The 24,002-nt window shown below is 54.2% G+C and overlaps 9 protein-coding genes across 9 annotated transcripts; 5 read left to right on the top strand and 4 right to left on the bottom strand.

Annotated features, from left to right (window-relative positions):
* Nucleotides 1-79: 79 nt before the first annotated feature.
* On the top strand, nucleotides 80-622 carry PHYSODRAFT_329272 (hypothetical protein; the record flags this gene model as incomplete). The annotated part of the gene is made up of 1 exon (XM_009525708.1): nucleotides 80-622. The coding sequence occupies one exon, from the start codon at nucleotides 80-82 to the stop codon at nucleotides 620-622; it is 543 nt and encodes a 180-aa protein (XP_009524003.1).
* Nucleotides 623-3,690: 3,068 nt separating this feature from the next.
* Nucleotides 3,691-4,410, top strand: PHYSODRAFT_329271 (hypothetical protein; the record flags this gene model as incomplete). Its single annotated transcript, XM_009525707.1, has 1 exon — nucleotides 3,691-4,410. One exon carries the CDS (start codon nucleotides 3,691-3,693, stop codon nucleotides 4,408-4,410), a length of 720 nt encoding a protein of 239 aa, XP_009524002.1.
* A 1,160-nt stretch (nucleotides 4,411-5,570) lies between these two features.
* PHYSODRAFT_329270 (hypothetical protein) lies at nucleotides 5,571-8,830 on the bottom strand (the record flags this gene model as incomplete). The annotated part of the gene is made up of 5 exons (XM_009525706.1): nucleotides 5,571-5,942; nucleotides 5,999-6,225; nucleotides 8,026-8,268; nucleotides 8,347-8,674; nucleotides 8,744-8,830. The coding sequence occupies 5 exons, from the start codon at nucleotides 8,828-8,830 to the stop codon at nucleotides 5,571-5,573; spliced, it is 1,257 nt and encodes a 418-aa protein (XP_009524001.1).
* Nucleotides 8,831-9,341: 511 nt separating this feature from the next.
* On the top strand, nucleotides 9,342-10,907 carry PHYSODRAFT_557415 (hypothetical protein; the record flags this gene model as incomplete). The annotated part of the gene is made up of 2 exons (XM_009525705.1): nucleotides 9,342-9,620; nucleotides 9,729-10,907. 2 exons carry the CDS (start codon nucleotides 9,342-9,344, stop codon nucleotides 10,530-10,532), a joined length of 1,083 nt encoding a protein of 360 aa, XP_009524000.1. The 3' UTR covers nucleotides 10,533-10,907.
* Nucleotides 10,908-11,370: 463 nt separating this feature from the next.
* Nucleotides 11,371-12,006, bottom strand: PHYSODRAFT_490370 (hypothetical protein; the record flags this gene model as incomplete). Its single annotated transcript, XM_009525704.1, has 1 exon — nucleotides 11,371-12,006. A coding segment is annotated over one exon (636 nt), but the record flags the coding sequence as incomplete, so codon positions are not given.
* An 830-nt stretch (nucleotides 12,007-12,836) lies between these two features.
* On the top strand, nucleotides 12,837-15,392 carry PHYSODRAFT_492613 (hypothetical protein; the record flags this gene model as incomplete). Its single annotated transcript, XM_009525703.1, has 9 exons — nucleotides 12,837-13,011; nucleotides 13,102-13,271; nucleotides 13,335-13,413; nucleotides 13,493-13,761; nucleotides 13,835-14,059; nucleotides 14,135-14,351; nucleotides 14,506-14,702; nucleotides 14,779-14,893; nucleotides 14,959-15,392. 9 exons carry the CDS (start codon nucleotides 12,837-12,839, stop codon nucleotides 15,390-15,392), a joined length of 1,881 nt encoding a protein of 626 aa, XP_009523998.1.
* Nucleotides 15,393-15,586: 194 nt separating this feature from the next.
* Nucleotides 15,587-16,554, bottom strand: PHYSODRAFT_262843 (hypothetical protein; the record flags this gene model as incomplete). The annotated part of the gene is made up of 3 exons (XM_009525702.1): nucleotides 15,587-15,655; nucleotides 15,741-15,857; nucleotides 15,889-16,554. The coding sequence occupies 3 exons, from the start codon at nucleotides 16,552-16,554 to the stop codon at nucleotides 15,587-15,589; spliced, it is 852 nt and encodes a 283-aa protein (XP_009523997.1).
* Nucleotides 16,555-18,288: 1,734 nt separating this feature from the next.
* Nucleotides 18,289-18,881, top strand: PHYSODRAFT_329265 (hypothetical protein; the record flags this gene model as incomplete). Its single annotated transcript, XM_009525701.1, has 3 exons — nucleotides 18,289-18,433; nucleotides 18,514-18,698; nucleotides 18,780-18,881. The coding sequence occupies 3 exons, from the start codon at nucleotides 18,289-18,291 to the stop codon at nucleotides 18,879-18,881; spliced, it is 432 nt and encodes a 143-aa protein (XP_009523996.1).
* Nucleotides 18,882-21,250: 2,369 nt separating this feature from the next.
* On the bottom strand, nucleotides 21,251-23,973 carry PHYSODRAFT_491910 (hypothetical protein; the record flags this gene model as incomplete). The annotated part of the gene is made up of 11 exons (XM_009525700.1): nucleotides 21,251-21,720; nucleotides 21,791-21,923; nucleotides 21,994-22,122; nucleotides 22,187-22,219; nucleotides 22,281-22,425; nucleotides 22,496-22,572; nucleotides 22,647-23,146; nucleotides 23,201-23,327; nucleotides 23,399-23,577; nucleotides 23,640-23,778; nucleotides 23,842-23,973. The coding sequence occupies 11 exons, from the start codon at nucleotides 23,971-23,973 to the stop codon at nucleotides 21,251-21,253; spliced, it is 2,064 nt and encodes a 687-aa protein (XP_009523995.1).
* Between the last annotated feature and the right edge of the window lie 29 nt (nucleotides 23,974-24,002).

Here is a 24,002-nt window from a genome sequence, read left to right as displayed (position 1 = left end):
CCCCTTGACCGGGACTTGCACTTCGCTACGGCGCTTGTCACTTTGCTTTCCGCACTCAGCCACGCACAATTCTGCCGCCATGCCCGTCGCCAAGCCTGTCAAGAACATCGTCAGCTCCGCGAAGGAGTTCAAGGCCCTGTGTATCGCTGCAAGCAAGGCGCACAAGATCCGCATTAGCGATCAAGCAATCCGGCATCTACGACTCACCATGAACACTGCCGTCGCCTCCGCCAGCTTGCTTCCCGAAGCCATCGACGTCATCTACGCTGCCCTCGCCGAGCGAAAGAAGCGCCGGGTGGGCCTTGACGTCGTGCGCGAGTGGCTGCTTGCCCCGCCTCCAGCTGACGACGAAGAACCCGATGACGACGACGAGAAGCAACACCATGTGCGCGAGCTGTGGAACTGGAAGAAGGTGAAGGGCAAAACGTACTACCTGGTGAACTGGGAGCCGACGTGGGAGCCTCGCGCGCACATCCACAAAGCTGTCATCGCTGCCTTCGAAGAAGAGCGCCGCCTGCTGGTCCGCAAGAAGTTCATCGAGGACGAGGCCGTCGAAGACAACTCGCTAAACAACACGGAAGGATATGTTGAGCGGAGAACACCAGGTGTATTACAAGCTTAGGTATCTAACGCAGATTGATATGCAGTGGTAGCACCGATTGAACACTAAGCTTGACCTCCAATGGAACAGCAAAGTTAACCTCATTACAGAGTACGCACACATGTAATTTAGTACAGCATCGAACACCAAGCTTAACCTCCTTGCGGAACAGCAAAGTGAACCTCAACGCAAGCTAGCACACCACGCATGAACAGCGATAGCAGCTGCATATCGTACAACATACACACATACAAACATGTAGTCAACCGGTCTCACGGGTCATTGGTTGAGTAGGCGACTTGTCGGTTAGAAGCTAAAAATCAAGAGTGAGGCTCTGCGGTACCCAGAAGCCAACCATTTGAAAATAACGTTATCTTTGAGGTTTATTGTAGGTGTTTATGTAAGCCATACACTGACAGGCGTATTTACGCGTAAGAAGGATTGTAAAAAAGGCCAAGCTGTTCAAATTGTGGACCCCTCATTTGCCAATCTGCTCTGGAGCGCGCAAAAAACATGTCTCCGTGGCGTTTTTCGACTGTAAAACTGCCTGCTTTGTTTTTTGCTGTTTTCTCGGCCCACAGGCCGTTTTAGAGCCTGTGGCTACGGCTATAAACTTGCTACAACCAGCTCTATAGCGCGCCCTCTGGGCACAACACATCCCAATGTAGATCACCTATCCACGTACACAACTTAACATGAAATACATATTCTTTACACTAGTTTGTACTGGCTCTGTGCGGGTCGGAGCCCGTCGGAGGTCGGAGATTTCGTGGTATGGTAGAATATCATCAAATCTCCGACCGCACTTAAGATGATAGGTATACAAATCCCCAGTCAAGCGTGGTCGGAGCATAACAATATTACCCTACCCCTTCCCAAAGTGTTATGCATACACAGTCCAAGATAGATTAGTCGTCCCGTTTGCTCATTGGTCGGAGCCGTGGGATGGATGGCATGGAGCAAGCGTAGCGAGCCCCCGCCTGCGGTTTGACAGTCCGTGTGCGTAGCACGCGGCTGCAAACCCAGGACCCAGCAGTGCTCTACCTAGCAAGCGGAGGCAACGCGTGCGAGCCGCAGCGGGCTTAGGGTTCTGGCCCAGCGAGCGCAGCGAGCCTTTAGGGGTTTTAGGTTCGCGCGTAGCGCGTAGCTGGGTGATAGTTAAAGGTGACCCCCCTCCTATCCGCATGTTTTGTGTACGAGTCGGAGAAAGTCGGAGGTTTTTGGGTATGCGAGGGGGAATGAGGGGCTGGGAGGGCGGCTATGCACCGCTGACGGAAGATACTGCGGCCGTGAGCCAACTGCTCCAAATCGGATACGATAGGTGAAGTAGGCCAGATGGTTCGCACAGACTCATTCACGTGGGATCTCGTCTGAGCACCTCCGGTCGAAGGGGAATACTGCCGGCCTCGGTTCTTGCGAGGTCCGCCTGATAGCGCGCTACAGCAATCCTAGCGATCGAAGTAGCTCGATTAATCCGGGCCTGGGGCGGGTCCGGGTGTTGTTCGAGGAGGTCGTCCTTGAAATCCTTCGCAACCATGTAGAACGCCTGACGTATGAGGACGATGTGGCTTGGATGAAAGAGCAGCGTCTCCTGCTTCAACCGCTCTAGCTTGTCTCGAAAAGGAAACATCAGGCCCATTCGTGAGAGGTAGAAGAGCAGCCTTGTCTCGGCATTCTTAATGGTGCCATGCGGCGTCGGTAAGGTTTTAAACGGGTTTTATGCAGGCCTGGTCCTGTTTTGGTCCTACGGCATCTAACCGAGACCGAACAGAAAATCAGTATGATTTCTCCCGTTTGGATGGCGAGACCCAAATGATATCACTACGAAACAAGCCATTTTTAGACCCCCTTCATCCTGATATAAAATGTCGTGATAGATTATAGAGGGCAGCCGCTATTGAAGTAGAGCTGGAGATTATAATACGAAACCCAAATGTCTGAATTTGCGAGCGAGCGTCTTGCTGGTGTCGATCCCTGGACCGTCGACGCTGCTCGGACTGTACGCTATTGCTAGACTTTCTTAATGAGCTTTAACTAACTGGGTTGCTCAGACGTCCTTGTGCCTGAATCTACTGCTATCTTCTTCGTCCATGTATTCTTGTATGCATGCACCGCTGATCCTTGGTACTTGGTACTTGAAGTACTTGCTTGTACTTTACCTCTGCAGGAAGCTAGATAGTGATCCAGTGATCGACATCCAGCAGGGCGCTAGCTCGCAGCTCGCCCTCCACATCCCACGGGGCTAATGTCTCACAGTACTGCTTCGCACGAGTACTTCAAGCCTCGGCTCCTACCCAAAATGAACTTCTCGATTGTCCCTAAGACCGCAATTTAAGGAAAACTACAATTGGTCTAGCCTAAGACGCGTTCTTAAGTTCCCGGGAGCTGGGACCGGGACGAACGGGACGATACCCCTCGTCCGTCAAACTTGATAATTGTAAGCATTTTTAAGCCCCTAACTCGCGGGAACTACCGCGAACTACAGTGAAAGAAGAACATGGTCAGATAGCCCTTTCGAAACGTAACAAAGTGGTGCATACTTGGCGCGTATTAGTGAAGAAATGAAGTAGCTAGGGTGAAAGTCCCACGTCCCGACCACGCGAAAATGATGCGGGACCGGGACAAAACGAGCTCGGAAATAAACTTAGCCCGCTTTCTGAAAGCCAATCAAGTCGCTCTATTTCGTCCCGGGACTTGGGACCGGGAACTTAAGAACGGCCCTTAGGGGCTGGTCGCGCTGGCCGGTGCTGGTTCTCGGCGCCAGCGAGAAGGGATAGGGTAAGCAATGGGGTCGGAACCCAGACAGGCTGCTGGTTCTCACTGGCAGTGAAGCGTTGGCGAACTACTGGCTGTATGCACTTTTCAAGCGGGTCTTCCATTGCCGATTGCCGGTTGCCCCGAGCCCTCACGTCTTTCACTTTGTCTCACCAAGTGCCAGTGCAACCCGTTGTGGACTACCCGTTGTGGACTCCTGTTGTGGGCTACCGACTCGGTAGTACCGAGTCAGCAACTCGCCCGTCATAGCGCAAGTGGCCATCACCTGCATTTGCACTGTCGCCGCCAAGCTCAACATCCTCCCCACGTGTAGCATGTCCCGCCCCAGTAGCCCTGACCCTGACGGCCTAAAGGCGCTCGCCGAAGCGCCGTCGCTCGCTGAATGCATTGGCTACAACGACATTTGGGCTCGCCCGCTGCAGGTCCAAGGCCTCCTCCACAGCATGATGATGGCTCGCGCCGGAAGCTCCGCCACAGCTCTCCAGTACGAAGACGCTGGAAGTCAGGCAGCTGGTCTCGTTGCTACCGGTAATGTGCTGGCGAACAGCAGCTTGTCTGGCGCAGACAACATGGCTACATCTCAGCCTACCGGTGGTGCTTCTAGCACGCCGACGGTGTCCGCGGCCGGCAGCGGTGCAGACAACGCCGTCACCAGTGGAAGCAAGGCTAAACAGAAGGACAAGCGATCGTCAAGCACAGCGAGCAAGAAACGAACGGCACTCACGGCTGACAAGAAGCCTAACACAGCGCTCGAATGGACCAACGTGATGGTGCACGACTTGATGTCGCTGCGCTACGAAGCGCACGCCGCCCGCTTTAGCAAAGCCAAAAACAACGCAGCCTTGAAGGAAGCGTGGCTGCTGCTAGCTACTGAGCTGAGTACCAACCAAGGCATGGCCATATCGTCTGAGCAATGCAAGAACAGAGTTTTTGATCGCGCGTGTTACGACGTTGCACCTCGCCCACCTCCTCTTCAGTTTCGTCTTCGGCATTTACTAAACCTACGGAAACGGGAGCGGTGTCTTGAAAGTTGATCAGTAGATTATGTAGCACCATACAGGCCACTATAATCCGCACCGTTTCTCTAAAAAAAACCACTTGAGCCTAGATGAAATAGAGTACAAGCTGCAGCTCTTTCAAAGCTAAACGTTTTGTAGGGTTTGACAGGAAAACGGACACGAAGCATACTACAAAGTTTGCGAAACGTCTCCTGCGAACAGCGCAGATGACGGCAGAACCAAGCATTGTAGCATTCTTCTTCTAGCATACTCTCGAACGCAATAGCTGCCTCAAACGTGAACACATTCACCGGAGGATTTCTATGCAGCATGAAGGCACATGCTAGAGCAACACTTGCGGCGACGGTCTTCGCCGCAAGTGCAGCGAGATGATGTTGCGTTGGTATGGCCAGAAGCGTGGTGACTGTAAAATGCGCTCACTGGCTATGGCTGCGAGCTAGACTCCCAGAGAACCTGGGAACCCGGCGCTTTCTCGGGTTCCCGGGTTCTCGCTGTGACACATATATTGCCCTATTCCCATTTCTGACTAACCAATCAAAAGTCTCCATAAACCTTTCCCTAGAGTGATCACCAGACCGAGAACCAGCACCGGCCAGCGCGACCAGCCCCTTAGTGCATATAGCGGTAGCTGGTGGGCCGAAGATCGGCGTGGACTTCTTCTCGTATGCTTTGGTTGCTGTTAGCTCGCTGACGTTCGGCCTGATTAGACTGAATGATATCCTGTGAAGCTTGCTGGTCCGAGAGTTGGCACCGTTTGGACGCTTCGCTTGCGTTGGGTGCGCTGGTTGGGCCCATGGTGATTGTGTTGCGACCTCGTGAGTCGCCTGTATGACAGTGTTGATACCATGGAGAGACTGTTGGTGCTGACGGATCCACCGAGTGTGTACTCTATCGTTTGGCTGAGTTATTAACTCGCGGGGGTAGGGGTGTTCATCAAGTCGGACGGCCCGGGCAGCTAGAGTACAAGCCGGATTAGCATGACTGACAGTTAACCTGACAGCAGGGTTGAAGTTTTTGTCCAGTATGGTTTTTCATTTGCAATATCCCCATTAATACATAATACATTTATTTTCCGTTTGAATATTTGATTATAGAGTTTTTATAAAACCTTGTTTTCTGTAGGTCTTTTTTAGGTCCCATTTCGAGGTTGATTTTATTTTGGTCCTGTTTTGGTCCTACGGACCAAAAAGACCAGACCTGCATAAGACCTGTTTAAAATTCTTCCGCGGCGTCGAGTCTTTAAACGGCAGGTACCATCGACACTGCGCGGATCCATAGTACCCCAGATCATTATGGTGTGACTCGTCTTGAATACGATGGCCCATGCCCCCTTCGTCACTCATTCCCACCTTGCCGCATATGAAATGCCCCAATTCGTCTGTGAACTTCTTCAGCGGTGCCAGTTGTAGGAAGTACAGGCCCTTCGTGTTAATATCGGGGAACCTGTACACGAGGGGCCCTGGCTCGGGTTGAATCGGACACTCGACGGGAGTGTCTTCCTTGATGGGGTTGTCGAGGAAATCGAGGATCTCCTCCAGCATGAGACGCTCGTAGATGCTTTAGCACCTTGTAGTCGAAAAGTCCGCGTTCGAGGCGCACGTACACTCGAGCTGGGTTGTCCGCCTCGAGGAGGGAAGCATTGGTCTGGATCGCGTTGCCTCCATCGCGTGTGCGGCGGAGTAGCTCCCCCGCTCACCACGCTCGACTGGGTGTGCTTCTTCTGAGCGTATCGATGTTGGAGGATGCGCGTCGCCGCCTGCACCGAAACCCAGGCTGTGCTCCCGATGTACACGATCTCCTCGCCGGCAGCGCTGACCTTGAACACGAGCTCTAGCAGCCGTAGCAGCCAGCAGAATAACGCCGCGTGGCCCGGCCTTGGCGAGGGGTTGTAGTCCGTTTAGCGATATCCGCACAGTCCCATGGAATCAGAAATCGGTTAAGAACAGGCCCCCATACCATGGGTACATCGGTTATGTATCGATATGAAACTGTTATAACTGGCCGATACAAATCCCAGTTGCAGGGGCCCGAAGTGATTAACGCAACCTTAATTGAAACATAAAAAATCCCATAAGGTTGCTCGAGCAACCTTATATTTCTGTCAAGGTTGCTTGAGCAACTTTGTAATTTACGATACATTCGGCTACTGAGTAGTTTACCGCAAACTTTCTATTTGAGGTAAGATATTCGTACTAAAAAATTGTCAAGGTAGTCCAACGCGGCCGGAAGCTCGAGTAAAAGGTGCTCCATTTCGAAAGATCCAACGTGGGAGGCAAGCCGAAGAACGAGCAGCAAGCAAGCACCATGCTACGTCCCGCCCGACGACGTGTAAGTAAGTTTCTTTGCCATAGCTTCGGGTGCGCGTATATCTAACACTTGTGTGGCTCTGGACAATAGCTACGTCAAACGGCCAAGCAGTGGACGAAGCTGAACAACAGCCAGCGACTGGGCGATTGGAAGGCGCTGCGAGGAGGACTGCGGCGAAAACTGTGACAGCGAAGCACACCTGAAGGCAGCTATGCTACGTTGCACTGTGCAGAGAAAATTGTAGGGTGCGTGCTTTCGTAACCCAACGTATGATGCCTGTGCGTGTTCGAGCAGACGTGAAGCCGCGGTCAAGGCTGCGTTCCGGCGAATCGAGATCTCAGCCAAGCGTAAATGGAAAGAAGCGAAAGCTAGGGCATAATAGATGGTGTGGGTATTGCTTAAAACAGACTACTATGCTAGAGGGAATCGGTTTGGTCGGGAGATTCTTAGCAGCTACCATTTAGGCAGGAGAAACCAGTGATATGAACGACGACCTTCATACAAATCGCAAGAGTCCTCTTGAGTTTCAAATAAAACAGCCGGTTTTAGCCGGTATACCGAATTTAGACTTGACAAACGGCCGGCCCCTGCGGCAGTCCGTAAAGCAACTTTGTTGACAGCACCCTTAAAGAGGCTTCCACAACCTTAAAAACGGCTCGGCAACCTTAAAATTACAGGTTGCTTCAGCAACCGGTAATTTATCGAGGAGAAAATGACAATAGCGGCGACAATTTTGAGATCGAAGGTTGACGATCGTACGGGCTGGTTGGTGACTTCTCAAAACATGTTGCAACACGTATCCTAGCGAAGACGACGGAGCCACACCGCGTTAAGCGCGACTATCTAGTAGTAGTGAGTTAAAAGCGCCGCAAGTGCTGCCAGAAGGAGAGATGCAGGCGATGCCCGGGGTCAAGTTCTCGCAACTTGAGCAGCACCTTTTCCTGACGCAAGCGTGCCAGTTGTTAGTGCTGTGCAAGCGAAGCCGAACAGCTTCGAGCTTGGGGGCATGAGCCGACAGACTTCACGTGCGTCACGCCAAGACATCGAGTATTTACAAGTGCAGCCTACACCTACAAGGGAAATGACGTAAACAAAATCTTTTTCGGCTTATGCAATGTCGTTTTGCGGCTTATGCAATGTCTAGGGGGGCGTGCATTGTGTCTGGTTACGGGCTACATGTACAGAAGAATGAAGGCGGCAGCAAGTGATACAACAGCGGAGGTGAGGCTGGGGCGTGTATGCGTTGCGTCTGTGGAGAGGGAGGAGGGGGTCAAGTCAAGAACATAGAGGGAGAGGGAGAGGAGGAGCAGACGCCCCACGTACGGGAGCAGAAGGTAGTGTTGGCGAAGGCGTGGGCGTTGTAGGCGCAGGGGCACATGGAGTCGAGGCCGCCGACGCTGTCGGCGCACTCCTTCTGGGCGTCGTCCATGGCGGCGACACTGGCGGGCGTGCCGAGCAGCATGTACTGGCGGTAGCTCTGGAAGCAGCAGCCCATCTTCGACACGATGTCGTCGCACAGGGAGAAGGACGTGCCGGCTTCGTCAACAAGAGTCGCCAGCAGCGGGACTGGCCGTGGAGAAGGTGGTGAGTGAGGGGGGGGGGGGCTCAAGTCAACATAGCAAGTCAAGGCGGCAGGCCACGTACCGCAGTATTCGCCGTCCGAGTTGGTCTGGCACGCGATCTGGTACGAGGCGGCTTGGAGCTTGGCGCTGGCCTCCTCGTCGGCGTCGTCGCTGGCGAAGCAGTCGTTGTCCAGCAGCGTCTTGTACTTGGCGTTGACGGTGTCGTAGCACGAGTTGCCACACAGGGACTTCTGGGCGTCGTCGCTGCGCGCGTTCATCACGCCGGCGTCCACCAGCTCCTTGCAGTCGTTGGTTACGAGCGTGTTGCCTGTCACGCCGTTGTCTGCTTGGTCCTGGTTGATCAGCAAGTTCTGGAGCTCCTCTAACGTCTGCGAGCAGATATCCGACGGCTATTCTACCCCAGCAAGACAGTGATAAGCCAGCGAATCGGTGAGATCTCTGGCTATTTGGTGACGTACCGTGGCGTCATCAATGCCTCCTGCGGCAGATACGCCATCTATCAGCCAGAGCAACGCTGTGCTGAGCAAGACGAGTGTTCTCTTCATGCTGCTGGAATGGAAATGGTCGTCGATCATCGCACTCCCAAGATTGCTATTTTTACGGAGCATGCTGCCCAAAGTCTCGAATTACTCGCGGGTTTGAACCAAGACCAGGTTCTCCATTGCTAAAGGGATGGACACTTCGCACATCTACTATCCACCGTCGCCATGTGTGCCATCAGCCCCTCCGAAGGGTGCGCACAAGCAGTCGGCTCGAGCTCAAGCCCGTGCTCGAGCCAGTCGACGCCATGTCAATCTCACAGCCATGCCAGTTTCGCCTCGACAGCAGAACAAGGAGCAAACGCGTCGTTATAGTGTCGGGTCTTCCTTAGAGGCGTTCAGGTCTCCTCGAGTGCTGGAGGAGGTCGTCCACGTGGAGAAGAAGCACCAGAGTGTGTTGCCTCACCAGAGACCGCCGATGATCCCTGAGGAGGCCTTCAACAAGCTCCGACAAGCGGTGCTGGCTATCTCACACAGCGACAAAAGTGCCAGCTTCAATGCTGTAAGGGCCCAGGAGATGCTGGCTGGACTGGAGGCTGCATGCTGGCGGTCGTTTGTGCCTGACGACAGCAATGATCTTGCGTGTCCGAGTCCAAATCGTGAGCGTGAAGTGGCTGCTCAGCCCAGGATCCTCTACTCGCAGTTGCTTCGAGGCACGGAGGCGATGCTCCAAGAGGAGGAAGCTGCGTGCCAGCAGCTACGCGACCAGATCAAGCAGGTTGAAGAGCACAACAATGATCTTCCCAAGATGATTCAGGAGTGTCAGGCTGCTGTGGCTCGTGCAATGGAGTCCGCCGTTCATGGGGGTTCGCCAGTGGTGGAGCGGAGACGCAGTAGCTCGAGCGCCCCTGATGAAGTTGACGTCAGCGCCAGGACCGCCACGATTCGGGAAGGAATCAGCGAGATGCGGCGTCGGAAGGATCTGCGCATGTGGGCGTGCAACGATCTCCGCGCCGGTCTGAACGATCTGCACACGCGTCGTAGCGAGCTCAAGCAGCTAGTCTCGGTCACGACAGGCGACGTGAAGCGGGAGGAGCAAGCCAACAAGCTGCGCGCCAAGCGACTGGAAGATCTGCGCACGTTGTCCACCTCCACCAACTTGCTGCCAACGGGTCGCGTGGGCTCCAAGACCTCGACACAGCACCAGCTCGCACGTCTCACGCTGGCGTTGGCCAAGAACCAGGTTCTCCAGGAGGCGCAGCGAGACCGCAAGGCCTACGTAAGAGCTCGCACCGAGGCCATCTTCGACGTGCGCGCGCAGCTCCGCGAGCTGAACAACGAGCGCGTCGCCGTGGAGAAAGACCTGAAGGATCTGGAAGAGGAGGCAGCGCACTTGAAGCGCGCGTTCACGCCGCGTCCGGACTGGGGGAATCTGCACGACGCCACCGTCGTCACGACCGCTGTGGATCGCGTGGACGCGGCAGCTCGGATGCGCATGGGCGCCACGCGCAACAAGCTCTCTGGGGGAAAAGCCGCTGATCTGGACGAAGACCGAGCGAGTGAGCAGCGCGTGATGCAGATCTTGTCCAGTAACTGGAGCACGGTGGCGAAGGTGGGAGCCATGGCAGCGGAGCTGGCCAAGATCCGGTCGCGGGACCACGCTGGGGACACCATCCTGGCTGAACAGAAGAAGCTCAAGCACCTGCACAAGGAGATCGCTCGATTGATGCACCAACTTGAGGCGGTCAAGGCGCAGTCTGCTGCATAAGAGGAGAAACTTGTTCACGAGTTCAAAGACGCTGGTTAAACTACTGTCAAGAGGGACACACAGAGGTGGAACATGATAACTACCAGATACGTGCGTGCTCCGCCAGCTCGTACGAGGAGGCTGGGGGCGGGTGTTCAGAGCCATCACAGCTTCACAGGAGGTTCAACGGCGGGCTGTACGTCGTGTAGGGGGTGGAGATCGGGGACGCGTCGTCCCAGCCAAGCACGCCCGAGTCTGCCAGCAGAGCCTCCGCCTCCACCAGGTCGGTGTCACCCAACGGCATGCAGTCGGAGAAGGACGAGCGCTTGGGCTCCTCGCCCGTGTACCAGCAGCTCGGCGCTCCGAAGTCGATCACGACTCGGGACGATCTGCGCGTCATGGAGACGTTCTGCTGGTCGCCCAAGTGCACGGACAGCTGCATCTCGTCCTCGCAGTAGGTGTATCTCGCCTCGCCGACGTGGGTCACGCTCTGGACGTCGTTCCACTGATACCCGCGACCGGAGGAGTTCAACGCAAGCCATTCGCCCAAGCTCACAGGCTCGTCGAGGTAACTTGGAGCCATTGCCGTGTTAAAACTCGCAGGCACCAGCGCTGAAGACGAAGCAGCAGCAACAGAAGCAACTGGAAGCGGAGGAGACGCAGCTGCAGTAGCAAGTACAGGGATCGGAGCCGGCTCCAGCGGCGCAACGTCCACCTCCTGCAGCTTGCTCTTCTTCTCCTTCTGCTGCTCCTTGCCCTTCTCCAGCTCTGGACGGGTCGCTCTCATCTCCACGAGCGGCGTCTTGGGCGTCTTGTTCTTCTGCTTGCTGCTCTTCTTGTCGTCCCTCAAGGGTTTCATGAGTTTGGGCGTGGGCACGAGCTGCTGCAGCTTGAGGACCCAGTCGTCGATGCTGTCGCGGCAGTCGTGGCGGCGCTGGATCTCCTCGAAGGCCCAGGCGCGGACGAAGGCGCTGCGCAGCGTCTCGATCTCTTGCAGGAGCTGCTGGTGCCTGTCCTGCGTCATGCGCTCGGCCCTGTTGCTGTGCCGGAACTTGGTCTTGCCCGAGAAGCCGCGGCCGTGCATCTGCTTCTTGGAGATGCGCATGGGGCAGCAGTTGAGCATGAGCGCGAGCCACGAGCGCAGCGTCGTCTTGGCGTCCAGGTCGGCCAGCAGGCCGTCGCTGAAGAGCGCCACGAGCTTGGCCAGGTACGTGTCCTCGGCGCCGCTCCACTTGCCGAAGCGCACGGGCACGTCGCGGTCGCGCGCGCTCTGCAGGAAGGTCAGCACACGGTCAGAGGGCGGCGCAGGGCGGGGCGAGAGGCTCGGGGACAGGCTCACGGAGGCGGAGAGGAAGCTGTGGCTGGCGTCGGGCGACTCGAAGAGCGGCTCCAGCGCGCGCTTGGAGGCGGGCGTCGGGCTGTGGAAGCTGCTGCTCCGGCGGGTGCAGTACGGGCTCTTGCGGCGGCTCTTGCTCTTGCTCTTGCGCTCGGCCATCGCCTGTAGGAGGAGGGAGGTGAATTGTGTCTCGTGTGCGGCAGGCGGCAGATTGGGGAATGACGGACTGTCGCTCTGTGGAGCGCGCCAGATAGTCGGTTTGCACTGTGGAGACCTGGATCTGGTGCTGCTGGTGGGGGGCGTGGGCAGCTGAGAAGAAGGCAGCGAGCGCTGAGGCTGAGGCTGAGGCTGAGAAAGGGGAATCAGGGGCCTCGAGGCTGAAGGCGAAGAATACGTTAAAGGGCTTGTTTGTAGTATGGGCGGAGGCTGTCGGCCTGGTAGTGGCGGTCGACTGATCGTATTGTTGCGATTCAACATCGGGTGTGGATACGCTTTGCCGCTCAAATGTCAAACGACTGGCGATCTTCTTGAAATTCTCCAGCCGCACCGCCGCAACGGCCTAACAAAATGTTCATAGATTTTCCACCTGCAGATGAAGCTATTGCACCTGTCTGTGTTGTGGCTCCTTCTTCTTCTTCTCGCCAAGCCTTTGACTGGATGGAGCCTGCAGTGTGAGATCCAGTGGAAACATGTGGCGCTGCAGCTCAGTCGACACGCTATTGCCGACTCGAGCGAGCGCCCAGCAACTGACGAGGCCAGCGCAACTTGGATCCTCCGCCTGCGACCTGAATGCGGTGCGCGGGTCTCATGCGACACGTTTCCTCTTCTCCATGCTGGCGACCAACGCACGCCACGCCTCAGCGCCCTCGTGGCCACCAGCCAGTCGAGAGCCGGACAGCAAGTTGAAGTGCTCGCGCCCTTTCGGTGTTTTAACCGTTTTCGTACTTAGCGCGCGCCTCAGTATCTTTTCGGTGAGACTGATCTGGACCATGCCGCGACGCCGGGAGACCAAGGTGCTGCTGTCGCTGGAGGAGGTGCGCGCGGCCTTCGAGCAGCAGAACGCGCTGGCGGTCAAGGACGCGCTGGGCGTGATCCACGAGGCGCAGTTCCTCATGGGCCTGGAGCCCAACGTGGTGGCCGTGCCGCAGCGAGCTTCAACTTACGGTACTGTACCAGGGACAAGTTGCCGTTTTGAGCCCATAAATCTCAATCTGGTGACTTTTTAAACGACGATTACGTGTTCATTTTGCGCAGTGTTCGGAGACATCCACGGCCAGTTCTTCGACCTGATGCAGCTGATGGACGCGGCCGGCGTGGCCGAACTCCAGGAGCGCGACGTGCAGCTGCTCTTCCTGGGCGACTACGTGGATCGCGGCGCCTTCTCCTGCGAAGTCATGCTCTACCTGCTGCTGCTGAAGATACGGGTACGAGTAAACATTATCCACTTCTATTTAACCATTTACACTAACTTGATGCCCACCCAACAGTTTCCTGACAAAGTGGTGCTGCTACGCGGTAATCACGAATGCGAGTCCATCTCCTCTTTCTACGGGTTCCGCAACGAGTGTACGTATTATTAATTTATGCCGTGTATTCATAATATGGGTTAGAGCTTTTCGAATAATATGCTGGATACTTGATACAGGTCGAGTCAAGTATGGCATTTCGGCGTACTACCATTTCCTCTCCTGCTTCCAGTCGATGCCAGTGGCTGCGTTGTCACCCACCCCTCGAGGCAACATCCTCTGTGTGCATGGGGGGATTTCACCTGAATTGAAGACTATTGAGGACATTCAAGCCATTGATCGACGTCGAGAAATCCCTACCACTGGACTATTATGCGACTTGCTGTGGGCGGACCCTCTCACACACGCGGACGAAGTGGACACTCAGGCGTCATGGCAACCCAATCAGGTGCGGCTCCAGATTAAGGAAATGTTCACAAACTTTTCTCTTATCTAATTTGTGTCGGCTGGCAAAATTGTAGGCACGGGGTTGCTCGTACTATTTCAATGCGGCGGCAATGTTCGAGTTCTTGGCCAACAACCAACTGATCTCAATGCTGCGAGCGCACGAGTACGAGGACGAGGGTTTCATGTTTCACTTCAACTCGGAGGAGTTTCGGACTCTCGACACTCGACAGGACAAGTCCATGCCACCACTGATCACTGTCTTCTCAGCACCAAACTACTGCGACAGCTACGGAAATATGGTGCGTTATTTTTTACAGCAACGGATTCTGCTATTGGCCTATTTACTACGACTTATGATATTGATCGATGGTCAGGCTGGCTACTTGGTCTTTCGCAATGACCCATTTTCGTGGAAAACACAGCAAGTAAAGACGGTGGGGCATCCAGCTCCACCGATTGCGAGCTCTGAGAGGGGGTCGGATATGTGGCGCCTATTTAACCAAACACTGCCGTTCCTACCAGCCAGCAAGGAGTTTTTCGAGGAAGTGTTGTGGCTGTCGGATGGACAGAAGGCAGACAAGAATGCCGTAAGTGTGCCACATCCTCCTGTTGCCAGTGGTGATATTATTGCTACGCCTGTGGATGTTGTTGACTCAGACGACGAGAGTCCAGCAGGTAAGGCCGTTAGTCGGTTTGGTATTTTACCATTAAATGACGAAGTGTTGCGGAGGAATCGTTTGTGCAGATCGACGTCGGCGCTTGACAAGTGAAATGCACCCGCAAGCTATTCGAAGAGTACTCGACGATGAAGTGCAAAAGTGGGAGTTGGTCGAGGACAAGTCGACGCATGCGTCGGGCCATGATTCGCCTCCGCGAATTGTTCGCAGACCGTCCTTGTCCAACATGGATGAGGCACAGGAGGGAGAAGACGGCCGACCCAGTGTACGGGTCAGCGTTGGGTAAGACCAAAGCCATGGCATATCAACTAACACGTGGACTGCTTTCTGCTTGCCAACAGCTCCTCACCAACCAAGAACTTGATACGGTCAAGCTCATGTTCTCGTTGATGGACACGGACGGCAGCTTAGAGCTGAGCTCTACCAAGGTATCGCAGTTTATCCTGAATATTCTCGGTAAGTGTTCATAGTCTGTTGGTGCTCCCGATGCCGTCTAATCAATGCCTACTCGCCGTCCATAGGCGAGAAGATAAGCGTTGCGGATGCTGATCGATATCTTGACGCTCTGGATTACGACCGCAATGGAGTAGTGGACTTTGCGGATATTCTTTCGTGGGTCGCAGTTATGAAGGCGAACCACAACAAGCACAAGTCCAGCCGTATTCTCAGTTGGTCAGCCGTGCAGAATTGGGTCCGCTTGTTGACGCGCTACATCGATTTCAGCAAGGTCTGCTTGTGGCTAGCGTTTGGCTGCTTACTGCGGGATATCATCGTTCCGAAGCAGCGAAAAGTGATCAAGTCGTCCTCCATCCGACTGCTTGGCGCAGCTTCGCTTGTTTTGTACGTCCTGGACCTCCTTTCGGGAGGGAATATCGGTCGGAAGCGTCAATTGCTATTGTTACAAGAAGCTGTCGGCGTGATCAAGCAGAGAGTCCTATCCTGGTGCCAACAGTAGGAGGGCGACGTTGTATTACGTGGATGGTATGTGTAAGCAATAAGTTAGCGAAGCAAGAAGTGGCAATAAGTTCTACCATTTCGAACTGCCAAGTCGAGAAAATTTCCAACGAGATTTAGCCTTAGCTTCACGCAGGTTCGATTCGCCCTACTAGTATCCGTAGGCTACCCAGGTGGGTCATCGACAATGTCCGTTCACACCGCTCCGTACCCAGCATTGAGCCGGCCATCTGCGTCACCAGACACATCACTGCGTGGCACAAACTACGAACAGGTAGATAGATTAGCACTGGAAATCCGTCCCAAACCAAAGCAAACGAGAGCAAACGAGAGCAAACGAAGCACTCACCTTCACAAAGAAGTCGTAAAAACCTTGGGTGGTGTCGATAGCCAGCACTATCGCAAATATGGGGGCGATGGCCGAAGCCACCGTCTGCAACGTCTCAACTGTCTCCTTCGCGTCACACTGCAATACCCACAATGAACCAGGTAGTCACCCAAGCCACGGCCGGATCTCGACTTGAAATGTAGAGAACAATAGCCACCGCGATGAGGACCACCATCAAATTCAGGTAGACAGCAAAGCTGAAGTACTGGGCCTCCAGGAACTGAGCAATGTCGATAAACGAAAAGATCGTCGCGGCAGTCAGCCATGTGAACCACACACGCACCGATATCTCGTCAATTGCCAACTTGATCGCGTTAATCGCGTTCTTGGGTCTTTGCTGGAGTCCGTTGTCTAGCTCGTCGTAGTAGGGGATTGACTTGTACCACATCAGTGTTAGCGCGACCGGGGCCAGGTACACCCGGAGGCTGCCGACGAGCATGAAGCCCAGCAACAGGAGGAAAAGGGCCACGCAGCCGGCGAACGTAAGCAGCGAAAGCACACCAATGCAGTGGTTGTCCGTGATTCGGTCGAAGACTCTGCCTATGAGTGATGTATACTGGCGCTTGAACACGATACCACCACTTCGAACGCTTGTCAGGAGGAAAACGAAGATGGACAGTACGAAGTTCGGCGGAGCTAAGAGGTTGTACATGTCTTGACCATCAGTGTCGTAGTGCGCAGCATACCACGGAGCAAGAGCAAACGCCACGGCGCAACAGAGGTGGAAGAACACGCCGAGAAAAAAGTTGAGCGCTTCTCCTGTTACCCACGTCATGCTAGAGGCCAGGGCACTCAACTCAAGCAGCAACAGAATCGAGAAATGAGCTGATTCTATTGAAAGGGCGCGTTAATGCTGATGGTTTCCCCGCTTCTTCGTTGATGGGGTCATTAAAGCTAGCTAGAATGATGGGGAAGGCCCTGTGGTAGTTGATTGACCAATTTTACGGATTTAGGATTGGAAATTCTTTTCGAGCGTCATTTCACGCTGCTATCTGTACAGCACTGAGTCCCGGATTGCCCGCGTCTGGACAGTTATCACTTCGTGGCATGAACCAGGTTGAAATCTAACTTGAATCATGGCAGAGGCCAGTATACTGTGGCCAATTGTTCGCCGCAGCTAGTTGATTGACCACGGATTTATCATTTCACACGGCTGCCTATACAGCACCTTGTCAGCGTCTGGACAGCCATCACTACACACAGCAGCATGTCAGTTAGTTAGTTTTGGGTGTCGACAACCAGCACCACCACAAACAGTGGGGCAAGCACAAGCTATGCGATCCAGGCGCGCCGCGATATCTCGTCCATCGCCAACTTGATTGCGTCAATGGCATTCCGGGGAGTCTGTGGTCTTCGTTGGTATCAGTCCAACTCGTTGTCGTCGTCGTGGACGGGGGCAGTCTTGATAAGCAGCAGTGTTAGCGCGACGGGGGTCAAATACAACCTAAGAACATGAATCCCAACAACAACCTTAACATGATCAACGCAGCGCCGATGAAATAGATCAGCAGCTTAACGAGAAAAATTGCCCGTGCTGTAGTCGGCAACTGCGCGGGCCAGAAATGCATGCCAATGCCACTGCTTACAGCGTTTGCCATCAGGAATCAGCACGTCGGTAATACGTAGTCCGGTGGAGCCAGCAGATTGTACGTCTCTTGGTGATCGGTATCGTAGGGCGCAGCATACCACGGAGCAAGAGCGAACACCACAGCACAGAAGAGGTGCAAGGACAATCGCAGAAAAAGTTTTGCGCTTCGCTTGTTATGCATACCATCGTTACTGTGAATCGTGCGACGAAAGAAGCCAATCCGACATCCCACGAGCGTGTAAATGATGGAACCGGCTTAGTTTCTCTCCCTGGTGGCTATCGTTTTACTGATGGGTTTTCTTGCGGATGCATGTATTAGGCAGTGTGGTATTCCGACAAATAAGGGTGCAACCACTGTGGCGGCAGCCGTCTGCAACTTGTCAAACGTCTCCTTCGCGTCGCCTTCGAGCTTGGTCTTCCTCCTGACAAGACCCACAATAACCAGGCCGCCACCCACGCCACGACTGGATCACGAATTTGAATGTACGCTGCTAGAAAGAGAAGATCACTGCGGCCGTGAGCCACACGAACCAGAGACGCAGTGCCATTTTGTCCATCGTAAACTGGATCGCGTCAATGGCATTCTGGATCCTCCACTGGCACCTGCCCTCCAGCCCCACATAGGAAGCCAGCGCCAAGCACCATCCCGGTACTAGAATCGCCAAGGTCACGTACGGCCAGTGTCCATGGGAGAAAAGTAAGCACAGCATCGTTATGGCGAGGGCAACGACGAAGAGTACGAGCAGTTGAATCACGAAACCAAAGCATCGACGAGTCTCTTCCAAGATGTGGACGAAAACATCGCGTACTGTCGACACTTCCCCACGCTTAATGACTTTGATGCTGGTACTAACACTCCATAGGAGGAAAGGCCATTGCGTCCGTCATTTCTTGGGTTCTTTTCCCCAGTTGATGCTTTTCATGCTCTTCGGCAGCTTTCGGGTGTACCTGGCCCCGATCGCGCTGACACTGATGAGGTTTAAGTCAATCCCCTGCTACGGTGAGATGGACGACGGATTCCAGCAAAGACCCGAGAACGCAATTGACGCGATCAAGTTGGCGGCCGGTACTTCAGCTTTGCTGTCTACGCGACTTTGATGGGGGTTCTAATTACTGCGGCTGTCATGCTGAACATTGCGAGCCGAGATCCTGTCGTGGTTTTGGTCGCTATGTGGTTTATTGTGGGCCTTGTGCTGAGGAAGACGGAGCTCAAAGGCGACGTGAAGGAGGCAGTTGACAAGTTACAGACGGGTGCTGCGGCGATGGTGCCCATCCTCATGTTGCTGCTGTTTATTGACACCATTCGAGGCTGGTACGACTTCTTCGTGAAAGTAAGTACTATGATACTACTCACTTGATTTTGTTGTGCTTTGCGGGAGTTAGACTTCCGTTGGAAATTAACTTGCGCGTAGTTTGTGCCACGCAGTGACGTCTCTCGGGGTACGGATGGTCTGCTCAATGCTGGGTATGGAGCACTGCAGATGTCGTTCGACGTGCTGCAGCTAACTCAATGATACGTGGCTGGTAGTATTGGAGCACTGCTAAACAAATAAAAATGCTGGCCCACAACTAGAGCACGTATTTGAAAAGTGGCAGTGACCCTTATAAATCTCAATAACGCATGGAGAATCGTGAATGAATTAGCTTCAAGGAGCATCAAAGTTATGTTCGATGACTTGAGCTTACCAATCGACACAAACAAATCTTCAAATAAAACGCTGGCTTACGCGTCATTGTAACGGTACACTTCTCTTCGCGCTGGTGTCGAGGCGAAGACGAATATTAGGCTCAGGATATTGGCGTCAATGTGGCGAATTGCCTTCAAATCCTCCGTTGCATGGCCCCTCATCACGACACTTATCAGTGCAGCCTTCGCCGACCTAGGGAATTTCTCCTTCGTGACTGACAAGGACTCTCCGTCGAGAGCGTCGATACTCCTCCTCTCCTCCTCGCTAAGCCTTCGATTTTTCTTGGCGAGACGTTCAAATTCACGAGTTCTCGTGCCATCCGAAGCGCAGAGTTCCGCAGACTTGCAATTAGGTCGGAGACTGTGGCCGTCGCTGCGATGACCATCATCTGAATAGGCCAGGTACGCAGCGCCTCACAATGAGTCAACACAGCCACAGTACAGTTGCTCGTGCTGAGCGTGGACACACAGCAGACAACACGCTGAGATCCACCACAGTCTGGTGTTCGCTACCGTCGTACACGTGAATCGACAAGCTGCGAATGCCACGAAAGAGCACCCTCAGTAAATCCACAATATCATCAATCCTGTCGAAATAAAAGTTTAAACACTCGCAAATACGGTGCTTCTCCACGTAAAGTTTATCCATATCGGGGGTGAATTGAATTGAATCGTCAAGTTTTGTTGTGCAAACCCCATACCCCGGAACAACGATATCCACAACGCCACTATTAGCTGCTTCGTAAGAAGCGCGGCATCGAAAATTACACGATGCAACCTGGAAATTGCCACTATCGTTCAGGAATTCAGAGAAACCCAGCTGCGCTCCTTCATCAACATCGGCAAACCCGTACATACGCTCACTTTCCCGACTTGCTTGTGGATACCCGGTCTCCAGCGCTGCCACAATAGCAGACATGTCCGCTTTGGTCAGCGATTTCTCTTCAATTGTCAGATCTAAAACAGTATAACTGTCGGAGTTTCGTACATCGGGGGCTCTGTAGTTGAGAGCATACACCAACCACCCCCACCGCTCGGGGTTCATCGAGTCGAGCTGGATAAGTTTCAACTGAGTTTCGGGGCCGATTCCAGCAACCGCCGGCAAGGCGGTGACATAAACTTCATCCGGGACCGAGTGACACAACAATCCGATCTCCCCATACTCCGCCCGAGACGTAACTGAGCTGCCATGCAATATGACCGACCACAGGCCAGCGTTGTCAACGCGTTGATCTCGTCTTGAGAAGGGCCTGCAACCCAAGCTTCATGATGCAGATCTAGCACAAACCACGACGTTGGCGTTCGAGCCAAAGCTGCGACCACATCCGTGAAATCCGACGGTGAAGGCATTGTTGCCCACACGAGTTTACACTTTGGTGGTTCGGGAAGAGGAGGTGTTTTCCGCCAGACGTCAAGCAGCGCTGCCTTCTCGCTACTGAGACGAAGCTGGGCAACAGCAGGAGCTTGAAGACCCAACAACTTGCGAAAGTCCGTCGAAACTTCGCTCATCCCGCCATCAGATTCGCCAAGTTCCTGTCGGCCGAGCACGATGGAATCCTGAACGTTGCATGACCACGAAATGGCCGACTGGAAATTCCCTTCACTCGTTTCCTTGGGACCGCGTGACTTTACTTTCTGGACTTCCGCATGAAACTCCGCGGAGTACTCGGAACACTCCGACGGAAATCCGAACAACGTTGCCCAGGTGACTGGAGTAGGGCCCCCTGCGGGGTCATTCGGCGATAGAGTTCCAACCAGCTGGAGTCTCCAGGATGGGCAATAGATGTGGTCTTCGAGCACCGTATCACGTATTCCCGTCGACTTTATCATGAGCTCGGCGAATGCTCGGTTGTTCACAAAGGAAAGTAAGGCGAACAGCTCGATGGCTTCTCCCAGCTGTTGCAGTACTGTTGCTGCTGCATCTCGATGAAGTCGAAGCAAAACTGTTGGGTGAACTCAGTTGGGAGGGGAACGGATCACTGCAAGGTTCAGATTAAAGTCGCCAGCATTCTCTCGCGTCCAGTCAAAGCACCACGCAGTGCAACATGCCAAGGCTTCAGGAACTCCCACTCGTCACTATCCATCCTTAGTACTTCGAGGTGTCTGGTAAAAAGCGAAATGTTCGCTTCCTTTTCCTTGTCATTCGACATCCGGCAAAGTCCAAGATTTGTCTAAGAAACTTGCATTTTGTTTTACTTACTCCTCGTCCTCCTCCAGTTCAAATTCAAGTTGCTCCTCCAGTTCAATGTCTGGGATATCGCTGAAGTCGACGGTGATGCCTAACTTGTCGACAGCTTGGGTGAGATAATCCAATGTCACCGTCCTGTCGTTTGGCCTGCGTTGGTCCTGGTGCTTGCGGTTCTCGTGCATGCAGTGCCTGCACAGCGTCGGGTTCTCGCTATTCGGCTGGAATCCTGGACAGATGAGGCCCGTCGTGCAGATGGAGCACCTGGGGAACTTGGCGTTGAGCAGCGCCACTATGGTCGCGTGCTTGTCCCGTCGAATTCTCTGGAGCTGGTCGCGCTTCTCGTCCTTGACGACGGTCGTCTGCCGCACGATGCTCTCGGACTGCTCCATCTTCTCCTGCTTCCTGCGCTCCACCTCCTCCCGCGTCGGTCCGATGTACGGCTTGGTGGCGATTAGTGTGAACTCGCGGCCACATGCAACTAAGGCACAGCAGATTTAGGTCAGTTAGCTTTGAGTTCGCGTTGGATAGCGCTAAGGATTGGAACGAACTTGAGCAGGGGCGGCCGACGAAGTCCTCCATGCCTTCAACTCGACCGGGTACAGCGCAGAAGTTTTCCTCGAGGTCTCCGAGTTCTTCCGGTCTACCCAGGCATCCGTTGGTGTTGCTCCCCCATGTAAAGACCTGGTGCAAAAGGAGCTAGTTAGCGTCACAGTGTGCTACTTGGCTTTCGGATAGAGGTAGTGATCTAGACCTCGTCGTCTACTGAGAGCGCTGCGTTGTGGTACATCCCGGCACACACTTTCTTGATGAGAGCGTGAGTGGTGAAAAAGTCGGTCACGAGACCCGGTAGAGTGGAGATTTGTTTCCCTCCTTGAGCAAGCTACCAGCAACAGTTAGAACGTCAGTCTTTCTCCATCTAAAGGCCTTCCTCATAAAGGCTGTACCTGCCCTAGTCGACCACTTCCCCACGTGTAAACCTGGGCCAATAGTGGGTCAGTTAGCCCGCTTGGTTGATAAGCTTTATGTATCGCCACGCACCACTCCTCCTTTCAACAGTGGGGGGATTAGCACAACGGCCACCGTATGCCAGCACGCACACGCGATCTCTACAATGACGTCGGTCTTCAGCGCTTCCACCAGCTTTGGGTTGACATAGGACGTATTGTCGCCATGGCCTAGACGGCTGAATCACCAATAGATAAATGTTCAGACGTCGTGAAAGCCCCATAATTTCCATCAACATAGGGCCTTACCCACCGTCACCGCTTCCCCACGTGTATGCTTGTCCATCCGTTGTTACCAGACCAGCATGCATGGCCCCACAAGATATCTACAAAGAGGTAGCTACAATAATTAGCCTCCGTACTCACCCTTTTTCATGAAAAACTTGCTCACCTGACTAACTTGAAGTTTCGCAATACTCCGTGCTAAGCTCGAGTGGTCGTTCGTGTTGTAAGTTGCGCCATACGCGAGCATCTCGCCCTTGTCGGTGACAGCAAAGGTGTGGTTGGTCCCCACATCAACAGCAGTAACGACACAAGTCTCCGATACTGTCCGCTCCCACAGTCGAGGCTCGATCGAGTCGACTCCGTAGCGGACTCGCGCCTTCTTGGACAGCGCCTCCGATAGATTATGGACAGGCTCCGTGCCCAACTGGCAGTGGTCGTTCTGCCCCCACGTGTAGACGTCTCCATCCTTGGTATTCGCACAGCAGTGCACCCGCCCCACAGCGATGTGGCTGACTCCCTCGCCACAGAGAGCGAGCAACTTAACCGGATGCACGAAGTCCTCGTCGCCGCCTTCTTCTTCTTCATCGTCGCTTTCATTTGGGTCTTCTCCCTCATCTCGCTCCTCCCCATTCTTCTCCGTCCGCTCGTGCTTCGGTTGTTGGTTAGTAGCCCTCGCTTCTCCTTCCTCCGCTCCCTCGTCATCGCTCGAATCCAGGTCGCTATCGTGACCATACGTTAGCTTCGTTAACGCTGCCAATGAAGATCCCGGTGGGAGACCCGTAGGACCCGTCCTCTTGCCCCACACGTAGACGTCTCCAATCCGACTCACAGCGAACGCCACGTCCGAGTCGAAGCCCTGCCACAACATTAAAAAAAACCATGAATGCGTTTCTTTCGCCAATAACTAGCAGTGAAGTATTAGCGTACCGCGTATACGTGGGCAATGCTGCGCCCACGGAGTTTTTTTATGATCTGTGGCGTGGCTGACGACTCCAGATCCCCATGTCCTAGCTGGCCTGCAAACCCCGAGCCAAACGACCAGACCCCTCCCAGCATGTCCAACTGGCGCTGATACTCCTCTTCTTCCTCTTGTCGCCGTCGAATCTCTGATAACGATGAAGTAAGTTTACAGCAAAAAGCAAAGGGTACTCCATCCATGCCCACTCACCTGCAGTCCGCTGCTCCGTCAGAGAGGCGGTTAATCGCTGCACCAGCGTCCGCTTACCCCCTTTCTTGGGCAAACCTCGAGCGATGCAGGACGCCCGCAGCATTTTAGTCTTCATGAGCGTCAGACATCGCAAGTCCAGCTGCAAAGGTATCAAAGTTTAGTTCATGTGGCCCAGTCTTTGGTAGTGTTTGAAGAGCTTTACCCGCTCCCACGCCTGGTTCGTGAGCAGATCCTCCGTGTCCTGGATGGGCAGGAACAGAAGCTTACGGAAGTTGACGGCGTCTTTGCCCGTGGGCACGCGGATCACGGGCTTCTTGCGCCGGAGGAACGCCATGGGCCCAGAAGCGTCTTGTCACGAAGCGA

The sequence above is a fragment of the Phytophthora sojae genome, assembly GCF_000149755.1.
Source record: "Phytophthora sojae unplaced genomic scaffold PHYSOscaffold_3, whole genome shotgun sequence".
Taxonomy (NCBI): Eukaryota; Oomycota; class Peronosporomycetes; order Peronosporales; family Peronosporaceae; genus Phytophthora; species Phytophthora sojae.
This window is presented reverse-complemented; position numbering and strand designations above follow the sequence as displayed.